Source organism: Parasteatoda tepidariorum, chromosome 10, assembly GCF_982258835.1.
Source record: "Parasteatoda tepidariorum strain Cologne lab strain chromosome 10, Ptep-v5.0, whole genome shotgun sequence".
Lineage (NCBI taxonomy): Eukaryota > Metazoa > Arthropoda > Arachnida > Araneae > Theridiidae > Parasteatoda > Parasteatoda tepidariorum.
The window spans coordinates 18,422,206-18,449,480 of NC_141764.1; the positions used below are offsets into that span (position 1 = coordinate 18,422,206).

The window sequence follows — 27,275 nt, forward strand, 5'->3', positions numbered from 1 at the left end:
CAGTAGCTCGATAGCCACTTTTGTCTCGCTGCTGCAGTGTTATTATACATATAAGCGCCATTCACCGGCTTGCTCGGAACTGTAGAAAGTGAGCTAGTTAATTTGAAGTGTACTTTAAACAACCTCAAAATTAGCTTATTTATAAATAAAATGACTTCATACACTCCAATCAATGCCTGACTCTCTTTAGTTGAAATAAGGCAAATTTTTTATAACTCAAAAATACAAATTTTGTTGTAAGTATCAGAAAAACAACCTGAATACCTTAAAAATAAATTCCTCAATCTAGTTGATATGAAGTCAACCTTAAACAACCTTGTGATACGCTTAGATTAAAATAAAATGACTTCATACACCTCAATAAATACCTTACTTTCTTTAGTTGATATACGGTGAAATTCTTTTATCCCATAAATACCTCTTTTGCTACAAGTGTAAGAAAAACAACTTGGTATACCTTAGAAATTCAAAATGAACGTAGTCATTTTCAAAATAAACGTAAAACAATGCTGACTTTAGATAGGCTAAACTTTACCTGACAGTCATGAATAACTGTTGCAAACTAACAGCAGTTATAAAAATAGCACATTATTCGCAAAAAAGCCTCATTTTTTACGACACAGCTTTCGAAAAACAGCCTCAACTGTCCACCAGGGGTAAAGGTTTCAAGTTTTTCCTCCACTCACGGTTATGCTTCTTCCCTATAGACATTTCACTTCCATTGCGAAGTGGCAATAATAATTGATTGATTCTATCTTGTTGATTGTTTGATTGTAGTAGCTTGATTTCTTAATATTAGTGATTTCTTAATTGGCCATCGCACATGTTTTTCAGCTCTTTTCAAAATGTGTCGGGTAGCCCCGCCCAGTTACAAAAATTATGTTTTTTGACTGTTTTTTCAGATGTGAATGAAAATGACCAATGTATTGACAATAGATAAACCTCATTTATCATTTTTATCACAAAATTCAACCGATTTTTCTTAATTTCATGACTACTGTATTCAGCATATTTTCAAGACTATTGTTTACCATGTTACCAGCTGCATAAATACTTGAAACTTTGAAAATAATCTTTTTTTAATATAACAATTAATGTCCGATGGCCCATTGTCCAATCGGACGTAGCTTGATTGCTTAATATTAATTTCTAGGGTATAAATAAATAAATAACACTGATGTTAATTCAAGCATATAGAAACATTGCTGTTGTTCTAGTGAAGTTTTTTTTTTTGCTTTTATAAGTACATTAGTATAGGTAGTGAAGTAGTGTGCATCCCAGATAGCAAAATAAGGTTTATTTGCACTCAGCAAAAACCTTTTAATGCAAACCTAAATAGGTTTTTATGCGGTTTATGTGTAAACCTTCTAACCTTAAAACGAGATCTGTGACAATCTGCGCACATTACCTTAATTCAAAACCTTCGAAAACAACCTTTTATATGAAAACCTTAAATCGAGGTGAACTTAGGGTTTTTAAGCGTGAAAAATCCTTTAATAAAGCTAGTCTCAAGGTGAAAATAATATTAAACCTAGGTAATAAGGTTTCTTTTCGCTGTATGATCAGCTAAAATTCACCTTGTCGTGAAATTTTAATGGACAATGCAATTTGATCCTATCGCTAGTGTGAAGTCAGCTTAAATGTCATTCAGGGACCGATCAAGACAAATTCAGGCCCAAGGCCCACACAATTTTCCGGGCCCCTAACAAAATATTTTGAAGTTAAATTTCAGAAGATTGTCCTAACATGAAAAGAATGTATTGAACTGCAACTTTTGAAAGCAGACAATTGAAGATTATTTTTCTAAGATAAAGTTTACGCATCTAAATATTAAAACAAAATATAAAACAACAAAACAATGTTGTATGAAAATAAAAGTAATTTAGTGACCACAAACAATTGAAGTCACTGATTAGCTGAATTATTTTAAAGATTGTGGCCTTCCTTCTACAGCTTTACATATTTGTTAAGATTAAGCTTTTAGTTCTTGTTGACACTAATCATTTACAAGAGACTTTGCGAATATGCATTCTTGTTGCATTTGCTTAAGCCGTTGATGTAAAAATGGCACTAATTAAAAATTTAGCTGTACTTCTGAATTTGATTAGTGCAATGTTTACACGAGATTAGTTTATCACAATACAAAAAAAATTTGAAAATAAAAATGCCTTTTTTGAGATAAACTGTTTCTTTCAGTACTTTTTTTTAAAAGTAATATTGTGGACTTTTCACTAATTTTTGAGACCCCCCCCCCAGAAAGTGTGGGCCCTAGGCTCATGCCTATTAGGCCTAGGTTATAATCAGGCCCTGTTATGGACCTAAGTGAGCATTTTACCTAGGTGACAATACTTTTTGACAAAAGCTTTAAAAAATAATTTTTAATCCTTTTAAGATGAAAGGTTTGAAACTGCAATATTTTTGCTTTATTGAAAAAAGGTTTTAAGTACAAACATTTTAAAGACAATAAAAAGAAAATTCCGACATGAGGTTCCATAAGGTTATATGCGTTCTGGACATGATTATCCAAAAAATATAAAGGGATTCTTTATCGAGATATATTCTCTGAAGTTGTTTGCAGAATAACTAGGTTATTTGAAAAATGAAAAAAAAATCTGGCCCTTTTACGGCCCAGGCAAGTTTTATGCACATTAACCATTAACTAGATAAACTATTATATAACTGATTTCTACAATTTTACTGTAATATATATAATATTCAAAGACGTTGATATTTTTCCTGAGCATATGAAGAATCGCCTTTTTGTCTTCAATTAGCAGTTTTCCAATTAAACTTTTAAATGATTTTTTTATGGATAGAATTTGATTTGGTGTTATTTTTTATATCGTTTAGCGAGGAGAAAAGTTTCCAAATATTTCACTATATAAAAAAGTCTCACAGTAGTTTTCAATTTTTAATTCTGTGTTACGTGCATTTCACAAATGGGATATTTTTCCGAAACTTTTGACGAGGTGACATACAGGTGGCGGATATGTCTGCACAGGTGGGAACTTGCCACATCCAGTTCATGTGAGAATCACAATCCAGTGGATTTCCTGCAAAACAAATCTGTTTTATGACAAATACATTATAAACTGACAAATAGTCTGTTTTATGGATGGTTGACAGTGTAAAACTAAGCATAGATGCCGCTAGGGGTTAAATTCGTTGTATGATTTCCGGGTTACTACTTCCGATTGATTGTTACGCCCGAGCTTGAAAAAGCACGCCACTTAGCATTAAGGCCTGTTTACACTATCCAAGTTCTTGAATGTCACTGATTGGTCGAAAGAAAACCTTGCGCATGCGCATTGTTCATATTCAACATTATAAAATCATACTTGCATGAGTTTAAAATTACTAAATAAATTAAAATAAAATCATAGTAACACAAATAGACCGTAACAGATCAATTTATTTGGACTAAAATGCATGACAATAAACAACAAAATGACAGAGTCTGATGCCTGTTTGTTGACGTCATAAAACCTAAGACGCTAATTGGTTAAGGGAGAAAAAACTTGGATGGAAAGTAGAACATGCTCTACTATCATCCAAGGATTTGGACCTTGGATGATCGTTTACACGATCCAAGTTCAAAGCAAAACAAGTTTCCATCAATATCAATCAATCTTCGTCCAAGAACTTGGATCATCTAAACAGGCCTTTATTAAACTTGTAATAAAACTTTCTTTGATATTAAGCCTGTTCACGCATCACCTCGTAAATATACTATAAGCGGAGATGTACACCGGAAGTTCTCTAAATTTCTTCCGGTTTTAAGAAACTTGTTATTGTTTACATTCAGTCAAACATCCATATAAAAAAGCTCTCAAAAAATGAAGCTAAAAAAATAACCGTAAAATAACGGTCAGCAATCCAAAAAAAAAAACCGAATCAGGAAAATTTATTTCAGTTTGAACTTCATAAAAAGTGGTTAGGGAGTGGTTCCATAAAAATGTTGCATCGATATTTGTGCCCCGAAATTTATGATATTATAATTTTAAGCCGTTTGTGCAATAAAATATTACCAACAAAATCAATTAAGTACTAAAGTAGTATCTGATCAGCTGACAGTTTAAAATAATTATTAAAAAAAGGAGCATCGCACCAAAAGTCGAGACGTTTTCATTGTTAAGCAATATTGCGAGCCTAACAAAGCATTACCACAGATCCAGAAGGGTGAAATCTAGAAGTGCATCAACAAAAAAAGTGACATTAAATCCAAAAAGAAGTAAAAATTTAGGATTTTTTTAACGGCATATGAATTTTAAGTAAGATGAAAAGGCTTAGACAAATTATGAAGCGAAAGATTAAAAAATGTATCTAACGGATCAGTCGGTAAAAATTTAAAACCGGTGTCTGTGGTGCACCGGTAAAATTATTTTTTGTAAGGCCCTTTTATAAAAGGCCATTTTTAAGAACTTTTTTTTGAAAACGTCGTGTTTTAGTTTTCATTACTTTATTAGATATTTAAATCATTCATAAGTTAAAGTATTAAATTTGGTAACGATCCCTATAATCTGGTCAAGAGAAAGGTCTGAAGTTTGGTCCCCTTCATAACCACGAAACATCCCACGATTAGCTCGACAGCAAAGGGATTCTAATCCATGATCCGTCTACCACTGAGGATATTTTACGTCAGCGCTGTGGTCGGTGCGAGCCGTGAGCAGACTTCGTATCAACCATCCACAGCTGCGATTCGAACTTGGGTACCTCATTGTGCGGCTGACGTTCCATTCCCTTGAACCCTCAACACTCAATAATATTATTTGAAATAATTTAGTGTTCAACATTCATGAAAAGTAAACTTAAGATTATCAATTTTCGAGCCTCACCCCCAGAATGTTTTTCTGGGTGCGCCGCTGATGCTCCAGGATGTCCTGCAAAAGCGCAAAATCACTCTACTTTTTTTTTATATCCGTCGTGCAACAGTCGACCTATTTTTGGGTTTACGGCTACTAATGTTTATCTCAGTAGCCTTGTAATTTTGAACCAATCCAGAAGACAGGGAAACTCCTGAACCAGTGCTCCCAGAGGTATTGATTTGTTATGGGAGCATGGAGGTCTTTGCGACTCGACAGATTTAACGTGCATTAGTCACCATTTACTACACGGAGAGTCTTCAGTCGGCGGCGATCGAACCCACGAACTCTTGGACATGAACCCAGTACTCTACTAACCAGGCTATCACTGCCTCAAAATCACTCCATAATGGAAGATGAGTGATTTCTACACCAGAGGGGGCTATAGTTTGTTTATGTAAAGAACTCCCCTAGCCCTTCGTCTGGAATAGTGACTGTGACTATAGTTACGAGATTTAACTATTTCAAACTGGGTCATAATTTAAGTTGTCATAATATAGGTTTTGAAACTGGGTCATAATATAGGTTTTGAAAGGGAATTATGGGAGAAGCTGTGCTCTTTGAAATGCGCTATTTCTTGTTTCCATAGCAATAGACGGCTTTAGACTTCTTGGAGAAGGGAAAGGGAGTTCTTTCTTTAGACAAACTATATATCCCCTTCCTTCAGCAAAGCGTTGTATATGGTGAACTCTCTCGCCATTTGGCAAGCGTGGGTTAATATATTGACAGTTAAGGATTTATGGTTTAGTATTTGTGCTAACATTTTATTAAAGTTGTGATTTTTTTCTTTCGTGTATCGAAATTGTCATGAAAAAAATAAAATTCAAGATTTATGTATTGGTATACATTAAAAAATAAAATATTTTGAAGAATATAAAATAATATAAGTTATGATAATAAGTTAAATATTACTTTACAATGAATAAGCTTTCTTCCAACTTTAACAATGAGCATAAAACTTCTGCAAAACGCCTAAATATGCTATTTACGCAGTAACAAAGCAATTTAGAAAAAGAAATATTGCCGAATCAGTGACACCGAATTAGGGATTTCCTTTTAAATTAGGCAGCCACTTTTCTTCTTTGAAAAAAATAAAAATTTAAATTTTTAAGCGATATTGACTTAATGTTTATCTATATCAAATGATAGAACAAATTTCTTATCTTATCAATGGTAATGAATTAAGATTATAATTTTATTTACTTTGTGTTTCGATAAAAACAATACCAAATCTAACATATAGGATAAGCAACAGAGACTAACCCACCCAATTTTTCATGATATTTATTTATGTGTAATTATTTACTGAAATCACCGTCTGTAAACGTATTTATGTATATATCGGCAAGCGGATAGATGTTACGATTAAAAATAGGGGCTTAGGAGATAGAAGGCTCGCCTACCAATGAGGTGACCAAGTTCCAATCCAGCAATGGTGGATCAATACGAATTCTGCACCCTGCTCAGACCACGGTGCTAACGTAAAATGTCCTCACTGGCAAACGCATAAAAAGTTTCCGTCAAAAGTATATTCCCTTGCCACCTGAGTCACGTTTTCACTGTTTTTCTAACCATGTAACGAAAATGCGGCATGGTTCCGTCAAAAACTCCTCCGCAAAATCTAGTTTATCACAATACTTGATCCAGGAGTTTCTATATATTCTGGGTAGGGTTCCAAATTACAAGGCTGCGGAGTTGAGTAGTGATAGTAATAAACTCAGAAATGGCTAGAGCGTTCAACACCGCGGTTATAAAGTAAAACAGAATGATGTTAAAACCACTCATTCCAAGTTAGGAGAACGCATACATGTACACTACGGTGATCTCACACGTCAATCTCAAGTTGATTTAATAACGAATATTAATATGTTATTAACAGATATTAATGATGTAGCCAGATTTACAAACCATGATATGAGGACAAATCAGCAAAGTGTTCTCGAAAAATTTTACAATTTGAAAACACTCATATATTTATGGAAATATTAATTTATATGTGGAAGAGATTTCCGTATCTGTGGCAGAAAAATTACCAAGTCGGACAGCGGTCAGAGAGAAACTAAAAGAGGAACATCACAGAGAGGGTCCAACTCGAACGGTATAACTCGTAGCCACCCTCGGGCAAACATCTACATGCTTCTTCTTTAAAAAAAAAATGGCAAAACCGATCACCATACGGAAATATCCACTATGTGTGGAACAAAGATTTCTGTTAAAAGTCTTTTAAAAATTTTATTTCTATGCAGTTCTAAAATGTCATGTAATATTCTACATTTGAACACATCTATAATTTTTTTTTTTGCTGAAATTATTTTAAGGCGAGTATGGTGTAAATTTCGCGGACATTTGAGGACACATATTAGAATTTTTAAAAAATTTCTGTTCTGAAAATTTTTGATAGTTTGTAAGGACAAATTATTAAACTCGAGACTTTGCCCTCAAAATTTGAGAACAGATGGTCACCTTATCCTTGTAAAAAATTTTTTGTACACATACTTCTGAGATCAATGTCGTCGAGTTTATTCCATACGGGTCTCCACACTTTCTCTGGAAGCTTGTTTATTCCATTGGATGACAGGGAAACTACCTTTAAGTAGGGTACGTTGTTGAAAAAATCATCTGGGAGACTTCTCAAAGCATTGTTGCTGCAATATTACAAAGGATATAAATTAAAAAATTTAATAAATTAATTTCATGAATTAATTAAGAAAGGAAAAGGGACCATTCAAATACTACGCAAGTATAATTTTGGAAATTATGAGAATCGCTCCCTCCCTCTTTTCAGAAAATATAAGCAAGTCACAAAACCTCCATGTTTAAGAAAAAAATTAGCAACATATACCTTCACTTTAATTTTTACATTTAATATCACGATCTGGTTTAATAAAAGATGCAAGTTAGCATGAGGCAAAATTTACGTTTTAATTCTTTTTATATAGTTTTTAGCAGAATATTCTTTTGTGCTTTCCTTTTTGCTAAAAACTCTTAACCTCTGAAACTTTTCAATGAAATTCTTTTCTATCACCGTCTTTCCAAAATCAACTTTTAATCCAAATATGGATTTTTTTCCACTCCAAGTTTTCCTTTTGAGATTTTTTGCTTCATGTTTTTAAGAAAAATTTAGAAATATGAGGATTTTATAAGAGGGTATAAAAGGAGAATAAAAGAATCGTTCAAAAGGATCGCTCCATCCTTTTATGCAAAAGAAAGCAAATCACAAATACACTCCCCTTACCAAACCCTCTCCTGTCAAATTTGAACTGTTCAGATTAATACACTATCCGGCCAAAAGTATCTGGACACCCTGTGGTATGGACTTAGAGAGTTCTGAGTCACATATTAATATGTCTGTCCCCCTTTTGCATCGATGACAGCCAGCACACGTCTGGGAAGACTTTCCATCAGTTTTTTACAGGTGGCCATAGGAATTGACTTCCATCACAATTGAAGTGAGGTGAGTGCTTGCAGTGAGGATGGTCGATTTGGCTAGCTACGTAATCTGTTCTCTAATTCATCCCAAAGGTGTTCCATAGGACTTAGATCGGGGCTCTGAGAAGGCCAGTCCAGTTTTTGAAAGCCCTTTTCGTCAAACCGCGTCTGTGCAAGCCTCGATTTGTGAATGGAGCTGCAATCATGGATTGAAATTTATCAAAAACTTTCTGAATGGAGAAATTATCAGGAACCATACTATTGAAGCCACCAGGAAAAATCATTTTCTTCTTGACAACTTTATCAATCTTTTAAACTTGAGTCAAAAATATATCAAAATTAAGTCTTATTTGATTCGTAAATCAGTGCTTGATTTTTTTTCTTCATGTATAACATGGCGAACATTGGCAAATCTGATCAAGATCGCAATAACCGTTGCTTGCAGAAATAGCTTGGATAAGATCCTGTAGGTGGATTTAGATTGATCTTTATCTAGATTGATCTATATCTAGATTGAACGAAATCTAGATTGTTTGAAATCTAGATAAAGTGAGTCCAAGTTATCTGGATTTAAGTTTTTTTTTTCTTTCTTTTATTTAAAAAATTATAACGTAAGGCAGATTCTCATATTTGCTTCAGTGACTAAAATTTCAACTTACTCTAATTCAAGTGTATCCAATTCGTTAGCAGGATTAGGAAGCATACTCCTGGCTAAAGTTCCAAATCTGTTGCCACTCAAAGAAAGATATTCTAGATTAGAAATGTCTGAAAATGCCCGGTCACCAACTTTCTGAATGCCATTATTGGTGATCGATAATCGACGTAAGGACGATGGGGCATTCTTAAACCAATCATTGTCCAAGTTTGTGATGATATTGTTTGTCAGATCTAATTCCCTCAGAGTTCGCAAATGGCTGACGACAAGCTTAGCTGGAACATTGTCTTCAGTGAAGGATGAAGATATGACCAGTTCCTAATTGAAGAGAATAACAACCGATATTATACGAAAAAATATAAAAAATTAAATTGAATACTAACATTACAATAAATTAGTTAGCATATAAGAAAAGTTCTAAATGGTAACAATTATTATCTTATATCCATTATACCTCATTTCTGTTATTACTTTATACGTATTTAAATTTAACGTGAAACTTGCTGTGCATGATCTTTGTTGAGGTTAGTCAATTGCATTCTAAACTATCTGAATAGCCGAAATAATGCTCACGTATACGCTATAAAGCTTCCATATACCTTTTAGCACATTAATGTCTATAAGGGACATTCGAAAATTACGAAAACATGTTTTTACCATTTTTAGACCCCTTACCCACCTAAGCAAAAATATACAAATCACAAAACCCTAGCCATAAAGTCTAACAACCCCCGTTGTTTTTTTGCCTTAATTTTAATTTTTATCTCTCTCTTTATATATATATATACATACCTGCCAACTTTTAATCCCTACCATTATGAATTTTCCCAGTGGTATTAAAATGGAATAAACATTTCAATTTTAAGCAAAAGAATACGTTGTATTTCAAAAAGCTTAATCTGCCTGCCTACCATGATAGTAACACATATTAATATATATGCTTAATTTTTTTAAGAATAGTGGTGATGAAAATCATTTAAAAATTTAGTTTATAAAAGAAAAAATAGTATATATTTACTACCACTTTAAATATAGAAATAAAATTTTCCGCCAAATGCGTAAAAGTTGGCAGGTATATATATATATATAGTATATATATATACATACATACATACATACATACATACATATATATATATATATATACACAGTCCAGTCACATTAATGTGACCACCTGTCAAAAGCCAGAATAACCACCTTTGACAGAGTGGACCGCTGTGAGACGTGCAGGAAGAGAGTCAGCTAGGTTTCTGAAGGTGTTCACTGAGATGTTGAGCCATGCCGACTTCAGTGCCATGGCCAGCTGCGCTAAATTACGCTGTTGAGGATATGCGGCGCGAGCAACCCGATAGAGGTGGTCCCACAGATTCTAGATTGGGTTTCAATCCGGAGAGTTTGCTGGCCAGGGAAGTACGGTAAACTCATCCTTGTGCTCTTCGTACCACGCACATACACTGTGAGCTGTATGACACCTCGCATTATCCCGCTGGTAGATGCCATCATTCTGAGGAAAAATCATTCGCATGTAGGGGTGGACATGGTCCGCAAGGGCAGATGCGCACTTGTGCTGATCCATCGCTCCTTCCACAATGATGAGTGCACCCAGTGAATGCCAGTAAAACATTCCCCAAACCATAATGCTCCCTCCTCCAGCCTGGATCATTTCGGCAATTGTTGCAGGGTGTTTGCTTTCAGACGTTTCATGCTGTATACGCCAGCGTTCATCCGTCCGATGGAGCATAAAAAGTGATTCATCGAATAAAGCCACCTGTCGCCACTCTGTAGACGTCCAGTTGCGGTACTGGCATGCAAATTCCAGCATTCGTCGCCGATGAACAGCAGTCAGCATAGATGCATTAACCAGGCTTCTGCTACGGAGGCCCATGCGCAGCAACATTCGCTGAACCGTTGTTGAGGATACACACTTGGTAGCCTTTTGGTTCATCTGGGCGGTCAGTTGCTCAACAGTTGCATGTCAATTTACCCGAACATGTCTCCGTAGCTTTCCTTCGCCTCTGCCATCTATAGCCCGTGGTGCACCGCATGTGGCACGCCGCTGATTTTGGATAGTGCCATTTTACCATGCACGGTATACTTTCAACACGGTGGTACGAAAACAGTTCACAAAATTGGCCGTTTCCGAAATGCTTCCACACTTGGCCCGAAAGCCAATAATCATGCCCTTTTGGACGTCGGATAAATCGCTACGTTTTTGCATTACGCCAACGCTTGAAATGCTTTCCGATGCCCTAGGACATCCTTTACATGCACTCTACTGTAATATGCTGCCACCTGCCTTCTGTGATTGGTTATTTCACGTTGACGTCGAAGATAGGTGGTGGTCACATTAATGTGACTGGACTGTGTATATATATATATATATATATATATATATATATATATATATATATATATATATATATATATATATATATATATATATATATATATATATATATATATATATATATATATATATATATATATATATATATATATATATATACTATCTGGCATATGCGCGATAATAGGTGTCAGGTGTCAGCCATATCCTATAGATACTCTGTGGAGTCCACTAGATTTGTTTGTGTCAAGATGCTGCCACGGAAAGAGTTGTCTAGTTCGATTACACCCTGCCAATGCGTCAATTAGGGAGATATCCCGTCTCCGTTACTGCTCAAAATCAACTGTTTCCCGTGTTTTGTGTCGCAACAAGACTGGGAAAGCATGCCCAGAAGGGTTGCAGCTGTTATCGCATCCAAAGGAGGCCCTACCTCCTATCAATTTTTATAAATATGGATTTATGGCGTTATAGGGTCGTGACCCGTCACTTTCTTCCAGATAGTATATATATATATATATATATATATATATACAGTCGAACCCCGCTATAGTGAACCTGGGATATAGTGAACACTCGGATGTAGTGAACTTTTTTAGCGGTCCCGTCCGTATTCCTATTTAAATAATGTTATTTTTAACGCTTATAGTGAACAGCTTAAAACTTGGAAACTCGGTTATAGTGGACTCAAATTTCATTTCTTTAAATATCTTTTTCAGTCCTCCATCTTTAAACTTGTAGGTGTTGGGACTGAAAATGAATGCATTCCTATAAAATGTGTCATATTACTCACCTTTATGCTTATCACTTTTAACTATACTGTAATAAATGTCAAACAGATCATTTATCTTATACTCCCCCCTCCCTGACAAGCCTCACTATATCTCTTTTCCCCAAGCTTGCTCTACAACTAGTTAACTTGGTCACCTGCTGAATTTTTGGAATTTTCTTATCTGTTCAAACCATATTCTTTACAAATCACCCCTTGACAATCAAGAAGGGGAACAATTTAACTCATTCTACAGCTGCTCTCTTCATATTCTTACATTATCTATTTGAGACAAGATTTTTATTTCAAAAGCAGTGAAAATGGCAAATTCTCTAAAGAGAAAAGCGTTTTCGATAGAGGACAAAGTTAAAATTGTAAAGCGTATTGATGATGGAACCAATCAATCGACACTGTGTAAGGAATTTTCCTTGTCAAGGTCTACAGTTTCAAACATTTGGAAAAATCGAAGTGCAATTCTTGCGGCATACGACAAAAACATGGTTTCATCGAAAAAACTGCGTGGAGCTGAAAGAGAAAACGTAGAAGATGCTTTGTCAAGATGGCTCGAAATCTTGTTCAAAATGTAAAAATCTTGCATTCTTTGCACATTGTAGATAAGAAAATTGATGAACTCAATTTAAAATCAAATTGTGTTCAATCAAAAATCAAAAAATTTTTTCATAAAAAGTGAAAATAAAACTAATATTTAGCGACGTAATTACTTTTTCCATCAATTTTTGCTTTATTATCTGTTAATTAGTTAATAATTTTTAAAATAACTTATGCAAATTTGCAAAGCCAATTTTCAATCATTCAACTGTCTTATGCAAAAAATATTCTTCAAAAAATTTGGATATAGTGAACCATTGGTTATAGTGGACACATTACTAAGTCTATATATATATATATATATATATATATATATATATATATATATATATATATATATATATATATATATATATATATATATATATATATATATATATATATATATATATATTTGATACCATCAAATGGTTTGTTTGTTTTATGTTGACCTATCAAAAATCAGTCCAAATTCCTACATTGGGATGATGGAAATGTGTGATAGTCCATAACGGTATGCATTGCATGATTATTAATTACTATTATTGGTTTAATAAGAATATACCATCAAAATAATTTTTTTTTTAAGTTGGCTCATCAAAAATCAGCCCGAATTCATAATAATTTCTGATAGTTCAGCATGAACAAACCAACAAAACAAGTTGCTGTTCTTATGTTGGACCATCATAAATCAGTTCGAATTCTTACAACGGGGCGATGATTACTTATATTGGTTACCATCAAAAATATAATGGTTCATGATGGAATTGCAGATGGTTACCATCAAGATTATGTTGGTCCATTAATGGAAAACCATCAAAAATGTTGCCTTGGGTAGGCTTAACTTGACCTTCTGACGCAAAGCATTCAAACATTCGAAGTGACCGTATATATAAAATATTCACCTCTAAGCTGTCTTCCAATCCTGTAAGAGGTTTGCCACCACCATCAGCCAGGGTGTCTAAATCGCAGTGCGACAAGTGAAGATATTTTATGTCGATTCCCTTAAAAAAATCAAAAGGAACTCTGCCGAGCTTAACTTCTTCAAGTTCGACACCCACATTTCTCTTCGTTTTAAGCGTATTCAGTGCTTTCTTCAGTTGTCCCAGGTTCGTGTCTCGGTCAGAGCAGTAGAGTGTGATGTCAGCATCAACTTGCTTATCGTGGCACGAACATGGCCATGTATCTTCAGATGGAGGGCAGTTTGTCGATATAGCAACGGCAGCTGAAGCAAACAAAATGATGACTTGTATTTTGGAAACAGTCATTTCCTGAAAAATACGATGCAATTAGGTTAATTCTTAAATAACTTTCCCATTGAAAGTATGATATAACAAAATAAAATAACAATTTCGTGAACTACTTCTTTAATGTAGGTAGTTTATTTTTATCTATTTTAGTTTATTTCGTCGACGCCCGGTGGCTGAGCGGTAGCGCTTCGCTCTGTCGTGCCACAGGTCACTGGTTCGATCCTCGGGCCGGGCAAGGTTGACTCAGCCTTTCATCCCTTCAGTGGGTCGATAAATGAGTACCAAGCCTGCTTGGGAACTAAACACTGGGGGTTCCACGTTCGGCTGACCACCTAACCGGAACATCTGCTCCTTCACCCCAGAGTCCAAGGTCAAGAAAACTGAGATGGGCACAGTAGGCCTTGGCCCTCTATGGGCAGTCGCGTCGCTGAGTTTGAGTTAGTTTATTTCGCCGAGCATGGAGTAAAATAATATTTTATTCCCTATCTTCTGTGATTTGTTCATACAATCCTGATGAGATCGACGAGCTTGATTTTAATCAACAACCGATTATAACTTTTTTGCAAATAAGATTTAGAGTAGAAGAAACGATTAATCCCTGCTTCTGGATCTATGGTTTTTTTTAGTTTTAGAGATGGGCAAGGCCCGTTTTTTTTTTTTTTTTTTTTTTTTTTTTTTTTTTTTTTTTGAACGAGTTGCAAAGTGATACCGATAAAACTATAGTAACGTACCGGTTACAAAAACCTGATATTTTAAGTGTAGGTAAGCGTGAATCGCAATTCAGTTCTTAAATAAAGATAGGGAGGAAAAATTACTAATTAAAATTTGTGTTTCTTCTATAAAAGCTAAAATTTTGTATTGAATTTTTAAGCTTGAATTTGGTCCTAAAGTATAAACAAGACTTTATTTAAATCGAAAGCAAAATTACAAAGATTTTGTTAAAAAAAAACATATCCGACGTTAAATATACTTATAAATTTTAGGTAGGTACCTTATTTACGTAGCACTAGAGCTGCACAATGGGCTATTGGCGACGGTCTGGGAAACATCCCTGAGGATGATCCGAAGACATGCCATCGCAACTTTGATTCTCGGCAGAGGGGGTGATTCCCCTGCTATGGTAGCCCGATGACCTGCACGCGAAGTCGAGCACTTTACGGTAGAACAGTTTAACGAGGACCTATACCACGTACCCTCGGTTCCTACGCAGGCTGATCAAAGTGGTCGCCCTTTCGCTAACTGACCGCAACCAGTGATGCTTAACTTCAGTGTTCTACTTTGAACCGTGTCTCTATGATCAGTCCACTGCGGGAGTAGACTAAAGGAATAAAATAATAAAGGAGGGAGCGTGCATTTCTTTATTATGATATTTCGTTTATTACGATAGTAGTGTGCCTTTCCTTCGTGCTAGGTTTGAAAAAACGTTGGGTAGAAATATGTATCAATTTAGGAGAATGTGCTGAATTTTTTTTAATGGCGATAGTACTTTATTATGAATCTCTTCTTTTTCTTTCTTTTTTTTATATTTATTTTCTTTTTAAACCTGGTGAAATAGAATTGTTTCGACTTTTTTGTGAGGAAATACTTTTATTTTGTCAGGTGAGAGGAGAGGTAAAGATTTTTTTTTCAGTTAAAAACAAAGAAAGCAGGATGTATCACTTTCGTAGGACGTGTGGGATTTTTCCATTGGTGGTAATTGTGAAAATGATGCGTTTTCCGTTTCATTCGTTTATCATTATAGATCTAACCATGCATGGTTAGAGGGTGAAAAAAAGAAATAACCTTTTTTATGTTAATTCTTATTTGCAATCAAAATTTAATTGTTTTCTTTGTCAATTCTTATTAAATATTTTCATCTTCGGTAGCAAGAATATATGAGTCCTAGTCCTTTAATTCCACTATTTTTATATGTAATTGTACTGCTTTTTTTAAAAATATATTTTGAAGTTGATGGAAAATAGAGGATGTATAGTTTGTCTATAGAAAGAACTCCCCTCTCCATGAAGTCTCATTGTTTGCCATCTGCTGCCATGGAAACAAGAAATAGCGCATTTCAAAAGGGGAGCTTCTTTCTCACCTGATTTCTCTTCTATCACTGATCACCCGAGTCAAATCCTGTCTTAAGTAATAACCCAACCATAGTAACCGCCACCACTTCAGACGAATGGTTAGGGGGAGTTCTTTACATCGACAAACTATGTATCGTCATTTTTTCTGTAACAAATACAGCTATGTATTTTCGAACAAAATATAGAATTTTTTATTTTCGATTAAAGAATTAGGAAATCAAACATAAAATACAACTTTTCCAATAACAAAATGCATTTAAAAGTATGCCGATGCTCTGAGTTTGGTCGAGTTGCAATATTTCTCATTCCATATCATTATATTTCTTACTTTTTCACTTTTTCCGCACTGAATTATTTTCTTCTTCTTTCTTTTTTTCTTGCCAACAAGTTACTGCGAATTTTGCACAGTTTAGATTTTAAAAAAATATTAGAGTAGAAAATACCGAGAAATAGACCTTAAATTAAAAAAGTCAGTGTATAGAATACCGGGTAATGGCTTTTTCATTAAAACATTAATGTAATGAATACATAGCAATGCTACTTTATCTTCAAAATAAACACCAGTGAAGAATATTGTGCATTTTGTACCTTTTAAATCTGCAAAGAATGGTATTTTATTTTACTTTATAACCATCGTTGAACAGCCGACCCAATTATTTGGGTTTAAGACAACTAATATTCAACTCCTTCGCCTAGTAATTTTGATCACAATTCAGAAGACAAGGAAACTCCTGGATCAAGTATTGGGAGAAATGTGCCTTCATGAAGGACTTTTTGAGAGAACAAGCTCGAATTTGCGTCACATGAAGAGGAAAAGCACGAAAACCTCCCACAGTCAACCTGACGACACAGGGACTCTAACCCATGATCCGTCTACCACTGAGAATATTTTACGGCTGCAATGTGTTTGGTGCAAGTTGGTGCACGACCAGCCATCGATGGGATTCGAACCAGTTCACCTTATTGGAAGGCGAACGCTCTATCCCCTGAGCCACCACGACTCAAAAATGGTATTGGTTAATCCACATCCCATAGGTAAGTAGCTTGGAATTAAAGGGCTAAAGCTGTATGCTTGTTGTTCTTTATTCTTTGCTCCCCCAGACGAACATGTAAGGACAAAAAATAAGATTTTTATATCGTAGTTTTGCTACACCAGAGCCGGATAGATATTTCACTACAGTTTTTATAGTGTAGTAGTAGTGTGTAGTGTCTGCCGTACTTGAAATGAAAAACAGAACACCTAAATAATTTTTGATTAAAATTAAGGATTTTCACAAACTATATTTCAAACTTAGTAGTTCCAGAGATAGTATAAGATACAGACTATATCTTAAGTTACAAAAATGTTGTTGTTGTTGCTAATTCCCATCTGGTCTGACTGGGTCAGACCAGATCAATGAATCCGTTGACATTCAGAAAATCCGAAACCAGAATAGGAGAGGAATGAATGTCATTCCAGTCCAGCCCTAAACAGTTCAAGATGTGCTCAGGTGATGCCTGGTTTTGTTGGCATTTAGGGCAAAGAGGAAAGATTTTTTGATTTGCAGAAAATAGTCTGTATCTTAGTCTTACAAAAATGTACTTTCGCCAAATAAATAAATCCTTTTTTAAAACTGATTCGGATTTTTAACCCTCAAGTTAGAAGGAAGGGATACCCACAATCTATAAAATTAGTAAAAATTTATAAATCCACCCCTCCTTAAAAGTAAAATGAAACACAATTTTAAGAGTGTGAGCAAAATAAATTTATAAAATGAAAATTAATAATACTTAATTGAGAAATCATTTTTATTTATTTATTTTTGTAAAAAGAAACACTTACTTACCTTTGTTGAACTGAGAAAAATAAAACACCTATTTTAACCGATTCGATTGTTATGTAGGTAAATAAGTTTTCAAGTACTAACGCAGTAAAATTGTTCGAATTCTATCATATGATCAAAACAATAACCATGACACAGTGAAACATCGATAGATTAAATAAAGGACTTCAAATGTTATTTCTATACAATGTGAGTTCTTTTTCGTGGTGACGTTCGATAAGTTGAATGATAAAAAGTGATAAATATTTGTAGAGCAAGGGCTTTCTCTTTAAAAAAGAAGAAAGAAATTAAACGATATCACAAAATATAATCAAAATATTTAACTTTGATAGAGAATATTTATGAATTCGTTTCCATGAAGATTTGTTTCCATTTCGAAACAATAGGTATTCTTTAAAAACACGAGTTAATGGAGCATGTAGTAAATCGTTAAAACCCTAGACCAGGGGTGGCGAACCTTTATACACTAACGTGCCATTTTTTCTAAAAAATTGCTTAATGAGGTCATAAACGTGCCGTCAAATAATTTTGACTTCGTGATTAATGGGAAAATAATAATACTTAACACTATCAACTCAAAACTCTTTATTTACATAAAATAAATACATTTTGACATGTCTTAAAACAACTTAAAGTAACATCAGTGTGACTTCTGTTGTTGCAGATTCGATGGAAAAATAACTTATGTTAGGTTGTAAAATGTTAGTTTAAGCAGGACTGTTAATTTTTTTTTGCTAGTTGTTTATTGTTGGCTTGTTTTTTTTTTTAGTATTAATTGTTAATTTTTTATTAATAATTGTTTATTATTTTGTTTGTTTTTGTGAATTTTAATTTAATTGTTACATATGCTTCATAGCGTAATAACATTTGTGTAATAGCAATTCATTGTGTAATAACAATTGTGATCGGTGGCGTGCCCAAAATATTGTGCCTCGTGCCATATATGGCACGCGTGCCATTGGTTCGCCATCCCTGCCCTAGACGTTCATAAAAGGTTGAAAAAATCATCACTGAAAAGTACCGGGAAAAAAAGGAGCCAAATAAAAAAAAGTCCATATAAGATCACATTGCAAAAATGAAACATGAAATGGTGGTCTGTTGCTTGCTTTATAAAAATTTTATGAATTTAATGGCCAATTTGACTCGAAGTGAGAGCTTGAATTGAAAATTTTCTCCATTTCAATTAGATACTTTTTCAAGAGCATATTATGCATAAATTAACTTTTTTAAAATATTATTCCCATTTTAATTTTTTTTGCTTATCAAACTACGTGGAAGTTCTGAAATGTTGAATTATTAAAAATGCTTTTTTTTCTAATTACGTTTTTAATTCTTTTTTTTTTGAACTACTATTCGATTTTTTGAACAACGTTTCAATTCGCTAGATTTTCATTAACTTTTAATTTATTTTTTAATTGCATGCGATGTACTTCAAATTAAGGAAATTAAGAGATAAATTTTCGAAAAAAAAACTGTTATCATAAAAAATACTGAAAACAACAATTGAAAATAATGTTTTCAGAAGACTTATATACTTTTTTAAAAAAAGCAATTTTTTGGCATTCATTTTAATTTTTGGTTGCTGTTTTATTTGTAATTAGCATATGTTTCAAAGAAATCAGATAAAAAAAAGTTCAATTCTTTCAAAAATATGTGTGTATGTTTCTACCCGAGGAAATAAATTTTTTTCCTAACTTCTTCCATATCAGTTCAATTTTAGGGACTTTTTTTGCATAAATACTCTCAAAAGCACACATACAAAAAAAACTTGATTACTGGGATGCATTTCTTTAAAACGAAGTCCATAAGAAGTTAAATTTAAAAATAACATAAAAATACCCAGTGCATAGTTTCATGAAAATACCTCTAATGTATGAGTATGCAACTTCTTTTGAGAGAATTGGCGAATTTCTAATAGACCTCAAGATTTCTAACAGGAAATGAAGGGACACTAAAATATGTCAATGCCAATCTCATCCTGTAACCCCAATGCTTTCTGGGAGTTCTTCCTCCCTCCCTGCAACTGACCATTATTAATAACAGGTGTGTCCTTTCAGGGGATGGGGGGCTGTTTTGAGTAACACAATAGTTATCCAGGGGAAGATAAGGGTTAATACCAAATAAATAAAACAAAATAAAATTTCTTTCAAGCACTGCTTGCTAAAAGGTTATGAGGAGCGCCTGGATACCGTTTCCAGAAATTCTTAAAACAAATCAATCAAATTCCTCTGCTGAATCATTTCTATTCATGCACTCTAAATATCGGGACCTTACAATGTGTCTTGGGGGACTTGAGGGCAGTGGTCAACTTTTGTGACCTTTTCTAATGATGCTAAGCAGCTTGAAACAGGATTACCTGGATGTAGAACTTTCCATTACTCCAGAATCTGAAGCATTTGATAGTTAACTGTAAATAATATTGCTAAAAAGCTTTTAAAGAATATTCTAGCTATATTTGAAGCTGTTATTTTTGTTTTAAAATCCCAATTTACTATGCCTTCCACTTGTTTGGATTACAGCGATTGCCTTCTTATTTTCAAAGCTTTTCATCTGCAAGAAAATGGCGCTGAGGGAGAGATATGTCAGTGTGGGCTTGAAAGAGAGGATATTGCTTTTTTAGAAGAACTTGAAGAAATAGCTGTTATGGAAAACAGAAATTATATAAATGCAAGAGACATATCTCGGAAAAGATTTCTGAAGAGTATTTTTAAAATGATAGAGTCCATTATGGAACCAGATAGTGATGATGACATTTGGTCGGCAGAGAAGTTGAAAAATATATTTTGTTCATTTAGGGTGTTGGTGTGGTGCGGTAGGTTTTTGATAAAATTCCATGAAAAAAACCAGTGCAGTCAGTATTTAACTTCTGCTGTGAAGTTTTATTTAAAATCTCTAGATATCGGGAAATATAGTTTCTATCACACTAATCGCCCGGTCGATAAGAAGATTTTAGAACTTTTAAGGCTTTCCTCTAAAAATCGTGTTCACCATAGTGTGTTCATAGAATTTCTAAGATTGATTTGTAATGAAAATTTCTGTTACTACTATTACTACTTTGATGTCAGTTCAATGTTAGAGGATATATTAAAAGCTGCTCATGAATCTAAAATAGATATATTAAATGTATGGAGAGAAGTTGACGCAATATCCTACTGTTCATTCAATCGTTTTATATTTATGAGCTTGGAAAATTTTATTCCAATGATTAGGTTCGGAAAAACTGAATGTTTATCTTTTTCAAGTGAGAAGTTTTACTATTTGAAAACAGCTCTACGCAAGTAAGTATTTTCACTTATTTTCTATTTTTTAAACTGTTTTTTTTTTTTTCAACTAATTTATGTCGTAGCTAGTTGGAAAATCCATTCGATTATTATTAAATAATTTTTTTTTTAAATCATGAATTGCTATTAAAAATATTATTTACGTAGAATTATTTTTGCATAAACGAAATTTACAATTGTGAGCAAAAATATTTGAATCCGCTTAAAGATTTCTAAGGCGAAATAAGCGAAAAGTAAGGTTAACAAGTTATTGAAACAATAATAGGATTAAAATTTTCGACTCAGCAGCTGGTCAAACTATTAGGATCACAATTCCCAGATTGCAACTACCCCTTATATTTTTCAAATATCAAGATCAAATTTCGTTACTTAAAATAGCGCTTGCACCAACTACTTACCATATTTGAAGTTATTTCTTTGATTAATTTCGATTGAGTTCTAGTAGTAGTACGCCTAGTAGTTAAAATTTATTCGGAAGACGTTTTTTTCCCGCATTGTATAAGTAATAAAAGAAATTAGATTATTTTTTTTGGTCTACAGTGCGTGAAATATAGGGAACACTGAAAAACTTTGATCTAATAGGGGATAGTCGGGTAGCCCCGCCCACTGAAGGAGTATTGCTTATATTTCTGTATAATATTGAGTAATAATCAATATTTTTGTATGTTTCTATTGTTTTATCATCTAATTAAATAATGCAAAAGGAATAAACGAAAAAAAGAATAGTTTAACTTAAAAAAATAGAAATTTAAAAAAACATGTTTTTCAGCTCTTTTCAAAATGTGTTGGGTAACCCCGCCCCCGCCCAGTTACAAAAATTGTGTTTTTTGACTGTGTTTTTAGGTGTAAATGAAAATGACCAATGTATTGACAATAGATAAATCTCGTTTATCATTTTTATCACAAAATTATTTTATTTATTACATATTTATATACTTTTAGTGAATGGACAATTACAGCACATCATAATTTTTTTTATTTTCATACCTAACTTATTGGAAATTCTCCCCTGAAACCGAAAATCTGATTGTTTTTTGAGGCAAATGTTAATTTATTTAGTTATTAAACATTTAAATTGCCCCAAAAGGCCTCCGTAAGTGATGCAATCAAGAACGACCCCTGATTGGTTATGACGTCAAATGTGCCGAAGGGAAACGTGCCGTCTCCGTCCGCTAAGGCTATTTCAATGCTCTTTTAGTTTTGATATCACATGTATCGTATGAACATCTTTTGTAAAGAATCAGTAAAAATTTTGTGAATTAAATTTACGGTTCTGAGAGTGTGTGCAAAATGAAAGAAAGATTTTAAAACTTCAAACATTGTTATTTATCATTAGAATATCTGAAGAAATGATTATGAATAATAAACTCTTTACAGCCAATCAACATTTCTTTTCGGCTGAAATCAGTGGTGTTAAAATTCATTGAAAATACTATTTTATTTCATTTACTTTTAAATTAAAATAATGCTTCATTACAACCTAATTACATAATTAAAATAAGTCGCAGATTGGATAGAAATTTTATACATTTTGATATAGGATGAATGATTTTATAATTCGTTATTGCATTAAAACAAATCAGTGTTTTCATAAATCTAGTCCATTGAAAAATATCAGTCCATCATTGTTACAATCTATGTTCTAATGATCAAAAATTCAAATAATATAATTTAATGTTGCTTCTTTAATTTATTTATTTATTACTAGAGTTGAAGGATTTTCTTTTTAAGTAAATATTTACTAATGCAGTTTATGTTATCTTTTTTTTTGTTTCACTATGCATTAAATATTTAAATACACATTAACGCTTATATTTATTATTCCTAGCTTAAATAGGAATTCCGTTACAGTTCAAAATTATTTTTATTTTTAAATTTATAAATTTTAATTCCTTTTTCTGCAATATAGTATTTATAAAGTATGGTTATTGCTAATTTCTCTCCTTATTTTTGCATGCTATTTGTCAGTGCTTGCAATGAAGAATTCTAAAATAGTAAAATTAATACATTATACATTTTTAATTAAAAAAATTTAATAAAATAGTTTTAAAAAAATATCAGGTTCTGCATACGGTATAGCCGAAAACGTATCAACACTTTCAAGAATCTAGTCCATTGAAATATATCTGACCATCAACATCACCATAATCTAGTTATACTTAAAATTTCACTTAATTTCTCATTTATCCATATCTAATTAACTTATTTATCCACAAAATTTCAGCGAATATCATTAAGCTGGAAGTTTTTGTTTCACTAAAGCTAGAGAAGAAAAATAAAAAATTAACTTATACAAAATGGAAAGAAATTCTAATGCACATTCTTAATAATTTATTAAATAATTAAAAAATAAACAGTAATGTTGATATTTTTTCTCAATATTTTTATTTTTTGAGTAAATAGGAACTTTGCTATAGCGAAAATTTTTTTTATATGCATTTATGAAATTTTATTCCTATTTCTGCTATAAAGAACTAAATAAATGCATATGCTTGATTTCAAATACTTATAGCATAGATTAAGACAATTAAAGTAAAGTTAATAAAATCTGCAGGAATATATATATATATATATATATATATATATATATATATATATATTAAAGTTTTGATGGGATCACAAGTTTTTTAAGAGGCTACTGCTGTGAAGACAATTACATGCTTTGAATTCACGCTAGAATAAATAGATACAAATTATCAGTAACTTACGCTGTCCTACATTTTAAAATCTAAGACTATTTATTCTACATAAGAAATTGATCCAACATTTCTTTCACTTAAGATGAAAATAAATCTTCCAAATGAACTTGAAGTATACATTAAAATTAAGATTATAGTTAAAAAATGAAAAAACGAAGTTATTTTGTATTTATAACGCATCATTTATAAGCAATACCATGCACTTTTTTATTGAACTAAAAAATCTTAAATATTCCGAGCTGGAAAATTTCGTCAAGTATTAACAATGTTTCAGTGGGTACCACTGAAATTTAACGTTATAAAAATACGTTATATCAAATCCTAATTTTTATTAAGCGATGTTAAGGCGCAATTTTTTATACAGATAGCTTTAGACCATCTAAAATGGTTGAATTTAATTAGAAAATTTAAACGAAAGCAAGAACGTATTGGTTTTCACAGCACAGCTATTGTAAGTGAACGGCAGATGGACACATGTGACGTCAGTTCGTGAATAATCACGTGACTCTCCATTTCAGGCGAAAACGAAAGTAAGCGTTTTTTGATTGAAAATAACTAAATAAATAGCTTTCTTAGAAAAGTAATAAAATGTTTTCTGGGAGTTTTGAGGGATTCTGAATGCATTAAAACTATAAAAAAATTTGACTGTAATTGTCCATTCTATCATTTAATAACAATAATTTAATAGCAACAATATTTGTTGTTAAAAATGCATATAACATTCAAATTTGAAGCAATAAAATAATAATCTTTGCAACCGTACATTTATCGACGAAATAAAATTGGTCGTTGTTACCCGACATTCATGTGAGCGGGGCTACCCGAAATCCATTTTTTTTTTGTAAATTTGTAATTACTCGAACAATTTTTCACATATAGACTTCTTTCTTTGTGCAAATTAAACTTAAGACTACATACTTTAATGCTGTATGTATAGAAAAAATTATTTTTTTTAGTATTAAAATGAAGTTTAATCGAAACATTCAACCAATTTTTCTTAATTTCATGACTACTGTACTCAACATATTTTCAAAACTATTGTTTACCATGTTAACAGCTGCATAAATACTTGAAACTTTGAAAATAACCTTTTTTTAATATAACAATTAATGTCCGGTGGCCCATTGACTTGAAAAAATATTCAATACATATGAAATTGACAGAGGGCGGGGCTACCCGACTCTCCCCTAATTGCCTTTTTACTCACTCACGTTTTATTAGAACAATTATTTTGTATGGCATCAAGACTTGGAAGCTTAATAAAATAGATTACTCCTTTTTGAAAGAAAAATCCTTCGGTTACATTTTGTGGGCAGCAATAAAAAATAATACACGGATAAGTTTGTATAGTCAAGAAGTGTACAATAAATATAGACAACCCAATATTTTGAGAGTTATTAAGTCATACAGGATCAGGTGGCTGGGACATGTTTTTCGTCTTAAAAGGGCTGGGACATGTTTAGTACAAAGAAGGTAGGGTAACCGGCAACAAGGTGGCTGGACTGTGTGGAGAAGGACCTAAAAGTATTTGGAGTGAATAGATGGAGAAATTTAGCTACAAGTCAAACTGTCTGGAGGAGGCAAACTGAGAAAGCCTTGGCCTGAGCTAGGCTGTTGTGCTGCTAAAGAGGAAAAGAAGATAAAATATTTTTAAATTTCAATATATTGGGAGCGAATCTACTAATTCCATTTAAATTTTTTGTTTTGCCTTTAAAATTTACACTTGTTGCAGAAAGTTATTTACGCTGAAAGACAACCGATTTTCAATCTACTAACCCCTTTATGTTAGTGTTATTTCTTCGCACGTCTGGCGTGCAGATTGAGAAATAATCATGATTCGGGGAGCAAGAAATATATTGTTTTTAACTCTCTGGCTTGTTGCTCTTGAACAATCTTGCCTAGAAATATGACGGGTCATATTTACAGGCATGCATCTTAAAAATAATGGCACCTCGTCATTTTGGCGGGAGCGGGAGAGAAGAGGTTAAATTAAATACATAATGAATACAGTTTTTTATAAAAGAAACAGGTTAATTATTAAAAAAAATGTTATACTGATAAAAATGAAATAATTATGTAAAAAAATTTTATAATCTGGTCTTGTAATTTTGTCTGCATGGAATATTTTAACTTTTCTTAAACTAAGCATTTTGTATTTCAGGTTTAATTTTTTTGAACTATTTATTTCCATACACTACTATTTAACAATGCAAAAAATGAGGACGGTACTCCTGATAAGCTTTTTGAACTTCGTATTTGAAGTGAAAAACAGTGACATTGAGCAATTAATTTTCTATAAGTAATTTAGTACAGTATATTTATTTTTTTTTAAATTTTTTTTTTAAATATTTATTTTTATTACTGTTGAAACCATCCAATAACAGTGATACAGCCCTTTTTTTCCGTTTTAAAATTAACAAAAAACTAGTTTTCTTATTTTTTTATTTTATTTAATAAATTTTCAAACTTAGTTAGATTTCTAAAGTCTGTCAGTTTTTAGAACTTGAAAAGTTTAACAGTTGTTTTTGCCAAACCTAAAACCAGTAAACTTGATTGTTAACACCTTTATTTGCATGCTTCTTGCTATTTTCTTTTTTACAAAGTATGTGTTTGTCAACTCGGATTTTGCGTAGTTTAAATGTTTTTACCTTTTCGTTTAACTTCACTTGAAAAAAGAGTTATGTTGTTCGACAATTCTAAAAGTTTCTTTTTTTTTCTTTCACAGATTTTCTTGTAAAGTGACTATTAGAGATGATAACGTTGGCAGGAGTTCTACCAGTTTCCTCTCCCTACAAACTACATATTTGTTTCTTTATGCAAAAAGCAAAATGGCGCCTTCAATAACAGCAGCCTACATTCTCAAGTTATTGTGGAACAGCATAACAGATCCATTCTTGTGTGAGGAGGACTTCAAAAAGAGTGACCTAGTCGTTTTACCAACCGGTGCACATGATGTCAATATACTGCATAAAGCCTGGACTTGGTATGAGGATCATGTACTTAAGAATGTAAATTCACCCAAAAGACCAAGATCTCTCGGCCATCTTTCAAGGTGTTCTGTTCGTCGACAACTTGCGGCATGCCTTCATCTTCCGGGTGGTGTCGAACAGCTTGATGTACCAAAGATTCTTAAAAATTATATTCTACTGGAAGATTCAAAAGTTATACTCTAAGCAGTGTGTGAAAAAATGAATACACTTTTGCGTATGTATTGTATATGTCTTCTAATAAAAATGTACACAGCTCCGAATAGCATTTTTACAGCATGCAATCTACTAAGTTCTAAGGTGTAAGACATGGTTTTTACGTTACAGTAGAACACTGATAATCCAGACAGATGAGGACTAAGTTCGATCTAGTTAACAAAATATCGGGAAAATTGTACAACTGTTAGAAAGTTTTATGATAAAGTGTTTTAGGTAACTCACCTTTTTTTTTTAGATAAAGCAATACGTAATACACCGGAGAGCCATTACATTATGTCCACCCTGCTAATAACATGTAGGACC

General features: G+C 32.8%; 2 protein-coding genes across 3 annotated transcripts; one reads left to right on the forward strand and one right to left on the reverse strand.

The window, feature by feature from the left end:
* Positions 1–2,400: 2,400 nt before the first annotated feature.
* Positions 2,401–18,162, reverse strand: LOC107444108 (uncharacterized). 2 transcript variants are annotated; one of them, XM_087153820.1, is made up of 5 exons: positions 17,790–18,162; positions 13,550–13,915; positions 8,951–9,264; positions 7,359–7,507; positions 2,401–3,053 (listed from the first exon to the last, which is right to left on the reverse strand). In XM_087153820.1, exons 2-5 carry the CDS (start codon positions 13,910–13,912, stop codon positions 2,923–2,925), a joined length of 957 nt encoding a protein of 318 aa, XP_087009946.1. In that variant the 5' UTR covers positions 13,913–13,915; positions 17,790–18,162; the 3' UTR covers positions 2,401–2,922. The 2 variants fall into 2 exon arrangements, with proteins under 2 accessions (XP_087009946.1, XP_087009947.1); XM_087153821.1 differs by having other exon boundaries at positions 17,786–17,999.
* Positions 18,163–19,932: 1,770 nt separating this feature from the next.
* LOC107444107 (uncharacterized) lies at positions 19,933–27,016 on the forward strand. The gene is made up of 2 exons (XM_016058185.4): positions 19,933–21,064; positions 26,492–27,016. The coding sequence occupies exons 1-2, from the start codon at positions 20,280–20,282 to the stop codon at positions 26,937–26,939; spliced, it is 1,233 nt and encodes a 410-aa protein (XP_015913671.3). The 5' UTR covers positions 19,933–20,279; the 3' UTR covers positions 26,940–27,016.
* The last annotated feature ends 259 nt before the right edge of the window (positions 27,017–27,275 follow it).